At 46.3% G+C, this 6164-nt stretch overlaps 1 protein-coding gene and 1 long non-coding RNA gene across 2 annotated transcripts in view; both read right to left on the bottom strand.

The window, feature by feature from the left end:
- The window catches only part of LOC139027607 (uncharacterized), a 4272-nt gene extending 3525 nt beyond the window's left edge, over nucleotides 1-747 (bottom strand). The window contains exons 1-2 of the long non-coding RNA XR_011479740.1: nucleotides 680-747; nucleotides 309-331 (exon numbers count right to left, since the gene is read on the bottom strand). This is a non-coding gene — a long non-coding RNA (uncharacterized lncRNA). The remainder of the gene's footprint in view (nucleotides 1-308; nucleotides 332-679) is intronic.
- Nucleotides 1-6164, bottom strand: part of LOC111962761 (calcium-independent phospholipase A2-gamma) — a 41295-nt gene that overhangs the window by 16531 nt on the left and 18600 nt on the right. The window contains exons 6-8 of the mRNA XM_023986068.3: nucleotides 5736-5907; nucleotides 5447-5504; nucleotides 4546-4740 (exon numbers count right to left, since the gene is read on the bottom strand). Coding sequence (XP_023841836.1) covers nucleotides 4546-4740; nucleotides 5447-5504; nucleotides 5736-5907 — 425 coding nt within the window. The remainder of the gene's footprint in view (nucleotides 1-4545; nucleotides 4741-5446; nucleotides 5505-5735; nucleotides 5908-6164) is intronic.

Genomic DNA, 6164 nt, shown 5'->3' on the forward strand with positions numbered 1-6164 from the left:
GCGAGAGGATTCCACTTCTCCCCAGCCCTCTTCCACTTCTCCCCAGCCCTCTTCCACTTCTCCCCAGCCTCTCACTTTCCCTCCAGCTTTCACGTTCTTCCCCAGCCTCCTCCCTTACCTCCCAGCCCTCTCCACTTCTCCCCAGCCTCCTCCACTCTTCTCCCCAGCCTCTCCTCCTTCTCCCCCAGCCTCCTCCACTTCTCCCCAGCCCTCTCCTTCTCCCCTAGCCTCTTCTCACTTCTCCCCTAGCTCTTCTCCCTCTCCTCATCTCCCGCCCTCCTCCACTTTCTCGCCCTAGCCTCCTCCACTTCTCCCCCAGCCCTCTTCCATTCTTCCCCAGCCTCTTCCACTTCTCCCCAGCCCTCTCTCCACTTCTCCCCCAGCCCTCTTCCACTTCTCCCCAGCGCTCTTCCACTTCTCCCCCCAGCCCTCTTCCACTTCTCCCCCAGCCTCTTCCACTTCTCCCCCAGCCTCTTCCACTTCTCCCCAGCCCTCTTTCCACTTCTCTCCCAGCCCTCTCTCCACTTCTCTCCCCAGCCCTCTCTACTTCTCCCCAGCCCTCCTCCACTTTCCCCCAGCCTTCCTCCATTCTCCCCTAGCCCTCTCCATTCTCCTACTCTCCTCCTAGCCCTTCTCCACTTCTCCCAGCCTCCTTCCCTCTTCCGCCTGCCTCCTCCACTTCTCCCTAGCCCTCATCCACTTCTCCCCTAGCCCTCCTCCACTTCTCCCTAGCTCCTCCACTTCTCCCCTAGCTCCCAAGCCCCTCCTCCTCTTCTCGCCTTCCATCTATGGAGGCAGCACAAGGCTGATAATAGCATCCCTTCTGGCCAATGACAACACAGAAAGAAAGAAACTCTGCCAGGTGTACTAGCAATACTAGATAATAGCCTACATATTCAATATTTCAATAGTACACTGGTACTTGAAGCAGGTGAAACCACATACTCAAAATGTCTTTATCTTAAAGGTTTTTAACTGAACATTTTCTGAAGCCCTCTCTTCAACGCTTCATTCTTAGTTCTCATCCTCTCCCGTCCATGTGAGTGACAGTGAATGTATAGACTGTATAGAGTGTAGTAAGTATGTATAGAGGGCTAGTATTCATTCTGCCAGGCCAGTGAGGAGTCTTTCTGTTTGGGACAGCACCATGTGAGAGAGGAGATTGTGTGGCAAACATGCCCCATTCCTGCCCACCGCCAAGGGAGATGTCTGACCGTTCTTCAGTTCTCCATGCATGGCATTCCCTGGCTGGCATCCTGGTATCCTTTGTCAACTTCTGAAGTCTTCTAGTTCTGTGGTCTTTGGAGGGATAATGGCAGCTTTAATGTGGTATGGCTCCCTCCTCCCATTCTCTCTATGGTTGTAGTGTCGTGATGTAATAGCGCTGTAGCTCCTCTGCTTCAAAGCTCTTCTTTCTCCACTGTTTACCACAGTTCTAGAATCAGAATCCTGTCAGTTAGAGCTTAAAATGTCCACCAATCCAGGGCTGCTGAATCTGGAAAGAAATTAAAGCGCAATCAAAACAATCTTGAAATGGTTGCTTGAGAATTCCAGAATTTCCCGGCATTCATTCAGCACATGGACGTGGCTGTTTTATGGCACTTCCGACACAAGGCCACGATTGTTTCGGGGTTGAGAGGTAACGGAAGGGCGACCTATGACTCCCTCACTGGGGAATTCTGACATCACACACACAGACGCCATTTTATGCAGACTCTTCGCTTCAGAAAAACATCCACTCAACCAAAAGAAGGGTATGGGACTGCTGGTGAGCTTCTAAATATTGCTTATTGGACTGGAGAAATTATGAAAGATTATGGAATTGAGAAAATGTCATGATTTAATCTTACTCCAATGCAACTCCAATGTAAAGTAATGGAATGGATAACAAGACCTTGTTGAAACCCAGGTGTCCTTTTTACATTTGAAGTACTAAGGTGACCCACTTTCCCCAGTTAGAGGTAAGAGCTTCCCCAGTTAGAAAGCACCTAGCGGGCTAGCAGAGATTTGACAAACATCCATAATGGAGGTTGTCTGCTTGCTTCTCTATTTTAACGAGGCTGATGTAGATGTAGCAGTCAGACAGTGTGGGGTGAGGAGTGTGTGTGTGTGTGTGTGTGTGTGTGTGTGTGTGTGTGTGTGTGTGTCTGGGAGAGACGAGACCAGGAAGTAGCGAGGTCATCAACCATTCTATTTCATATGCCAGCCAGAGTTCCCCACTCACCTAGAGAACTTACACCAATTCCAATTAAGAGTGTTGGGAGCACAGGATTCCACCTTTGATGTAAAATGTGTGTGTTTCCTAAGCCAATTGGGAGGATATTGCCAGGATTACATTATGAGATGTCAAACCCAGGCAGACATGAAACCCCACACATCATTCACCTGGGGTTGAAGAGAGACATGATCTGATGTCTCTAGTAGCAAGCCAGATGGGCTTACTGATGAATAAGCCCCACCCAGCACTGTGTGTGTGTGTGTGTGTGTGTGTGTGTGTGTGTGTGGGCGGAAGAGGGGACATAATATTATTGATCAGTAAAATAGCTGAGTGGAGGGAGAGGAGTCAGGATGTAGGTATTTGTTGTTGCAGTGCTCTTCTCCTGTCTAATGGAATGCGTCTTTAGATGCCTATTTAGAATGGATAATGACGTTAAGTATCTCAGGCAGGCTTGCGTCTCAAACACCACCCTATTTCCTATGCACTACACCAATAGGACTCTGGTCAAATGTAGTGCACTATTTAGGGGATAGGGTACCAAACCCTTAGTTTGACCGACTCTTCCTGCTCTCCGTCCAAATGGAACTGCCTGGAAACAAACAAACACTGACGGGAGAGGGATTGAGCTCCTCCATTTTACCACGCTGATGGTTTTCACATTAAACCAAAACTCCTGAAGTGTATTGAGGAAATTGGGATGATCCAGGATAATGTGAAGCAGGAACAGACTGGAGGGAGGCCATAAAAAAACCTCAGTCCTTTAAATACAGGCTGCTGCGAAGGACACATCCTGCAGTATTCTACCATGAATAATAATCCTGTTACAACGSCTACATCAACCCCCGTCCATACTGACCGTGTTAGACCCTTGGTCCTGTATGACTCAGTTGGTAAGAGTGTGGAGATAGCAACACCAAGGTTCTGGTGCAAATCACATACACTATAAAACATTTATGCAGRATACTTTCTGTGTTGTAGGCCTATGTCACTTTGCATTAAGTGGTATACATTATTTAAGTGGTAATGCAGGTTTGAGGATATTGGCACGGGTGTTTGGCCCGAAACTAAGTCGAGCYCCGGGAAACCGTGACAGTATATCCTCCAAACACCGGCTGAGGGCATTATCACTTTTATACAATGTTACCAACATATTAAAATAATGACTTACATATTTTCATTAAAAACATTATTTTGATAATTAATTCATACCATTTCATCCTTCCACGAGATATAGTCCCGACACAAATCTAGGGTTGCTACCCAAACCGGCTGGTCATTCGTTCTATCGGTTCGGTTACCAGAGACGCGCCTCAGTCATTGTCTTTCTGTTCTGCATCTTTGGACGCGACCCAAGTCGTTCGTTCTAAATGGACCATTTCCATACTGGCWGGTAACGTTCTTATCCCTTGCTTGCTAGTCAACTACAGCTAATTTACAGTCACGTCAAACAGTGCAGCCAAAATAARGAAGTAGCTGTATTTGTTCAAGCTTTTTTCTAGTGACATTTATTTGGATKCATCCATAACAATGAGCTAATGAGMTGCGATTTCGCCTGGCTTAGAAAACGTGCTCACTTGTCAGAACACTGTTGTTCAGAGGAGCTAGCCAACAACACAGCTAACACAATCACTTCAAACTGAAGCTGGAAAGACTGCAAACTAGCTGCACTTCGTTTCACCTGTTTTCTTCTGGTCTTTGTGTGCATCCATAAAAATGATGCTGATTCATGATTTCGACTGGCTGAGTAAAGCAGTCTGCCATGTCCTGACTCCCAACACGTTCATTACCATGGGACAGCTGGAGATCAAATTTGAATATTGAAACAATGTTGCAAATGTCGGAGAGACAGACAGCAGGGTTTATACAAATCTCCGCTGTTGAAGCCTGTTGGTCTAAAAGAAATGAGATAATGTCTGGATGTTTTTTTATAGTGGAGATCAAGTTTATAAATAGCTTGGCTGGGCTGATGAGACAGTGGATTGTGCAGTCAGATGGAACAGAGTAAATGGGCATTTTAACGTAATAGATTTAGCTGGTGGTAAGTTGTGGAATAGACACCGGCTGGAATGTGGTTTATAACCAATCAGCATTCAGGATTAGAACCACCCCTTGTATAATATATTAACACTAAGTAGTAAACTACACAGGCCGTCAGAGAGCTAAGTGCTGGATCCCTCTAACCGGAGAGGATGAGGGAAAAGGGATGTGGAATAGGGAAGGCAGACAGGAGAGAGAGCGAGGCCAGGGAAGATATGGAGTATTGGTGGCAGCTGTAGTGTAGAGCATTGTGAGGGGCAAAGCATTAGGGTTTCTAAAACTCGTCTTACCTGGTGAAGGTCGTGTCCCAGGGCAAACTCCTGGAAGTACCCTGGGGCGGCGGAGGAGGCTCTGATGGCCTGCCACATCTTGTGTTTACAGTCTCCTATGTAGTGGGACCTGACCCCTGGCAGCATGCTGTAGTTCCTGAACACATAGGCCTTCAGAGGAGTGCCCCTGTTCACGATGGTACTCACTGCTGCCATCTGGTGGTAAGAGGGTACATGACATGTTTTGTTTTTCCATTTGGCCCCATTTGATAAAGCTGCTGGTGATTTAAAATGTCAATGTACATAACCCTGTATTGAAGAAGAGTGGCATTAATAGAATGTGTTGCTATATCCACTTAGTCCCCATAAGAGAAACAGGAAGGGTGGCATATACATTAAATAGGACAATAACATTAAAWGCAGAACACCACAAATGCACTACTATAGAAGTTATATCACCGTAGTGACAACATTTAGAGCCATAAACATACTTTAGAACACAGTAATGCTCTGAGGACCGATTGAAATTAAATCTATACAACTGTTAGTCATTACACTGTCAGATGTTATAAAAGCCTAATAACACAAGACAAGCACGTATTCTGACACATACAGTGTAATCCTTACCAAACACCTCATTATTATTTCACTGCCTAGCCTCAGCCTGGCTGTCGTACATGGAACTAGTGTATGTGTGGATTCTGTGTCAGCCGAGCCACCGGAGCTGCAGCAGTAGAAGTGTGTGTGGTAGAAATGGTTCCAGCCAGCCAGTGAGACGATGGCCAGGAGCTTTCTCAGTGACCTCATTATTAAGAGACGGAAGGACTTCCTTTTCATGGTCCTCCCTCAGCAACCGCGAGGGTGTGTATGTGTGTGTTTGCCAGCTCCACACTGTTAGTCACGCCATGTTACAAAAACTCACCTTTGGGCATTTGGGGTTTCTTGATGTTTCCACCATCAGATCAGAGCCCATTTTTTCTCTGTGGGAGAAAATGAAAGGAGAGCTTAGTCTGGGGCTGTCTGAACAAGTTACTAGCCTTAAAATCCTTGCTTCCTCTGTACTCGTTTTCTCCAGTCCCCTCAAAGCTCATTGGAGGAAGTCAGAGGAAGGGACATTTGATCATCTCCACCAATGAGCTTTGAGAGGAATTGATCTGCTGTGCTGTTCTTAATTCATGAAGTTAATCTATTCCATTATATTAAATACTGACTTGAGAATGTTCTCCCAGGTCTCGGAGTCGTAGAAGGCGTGGCTCCAGCCCATCTTGACGGTTCCCACGATGACGTTCTGCTTGAAGACGTCAGAACCCAGCTTCCTGTAGAGCACCTCACACTCATTTAGAGGGATCTGGAATACACCCAGCATGAAGCCCAGAATGGAACCTGACAGAGTGAGAACAGCAGGATATTCAGCCACACAGGACAGAGGATGTACATTTTAAAAATCATTATTTGTTAGTCCAATAACACCAACACATTTTCAGATTGAGGCCTGAGGAGAAACATGGATAAACACTACCCCTTATAACTAGACACTAAAACAAACCCTGCCCCTTATAACTAGACACTATAAAACAAACCCTACCCCTTATAACTAGACACCCTGTAGACAAGACAAGTCTCCTGCCCTGTAGACACCT

This window comes from Salvelinus sp. IW2-2015, linkage group LG4q.1:29 (assembly GCF_002910315.2).
Source record: "Salvelinus sp. IW2-2015 linkage group LG4q.1:29, ASM291031v2, whole genome shotgun sequence".
NCBI lineage: Eukaryota > Metazoa > Chordata > Actinopteri > Salmoniformes > Salmonidae > Salvelinus > Salvelinus sp. IW2-2015.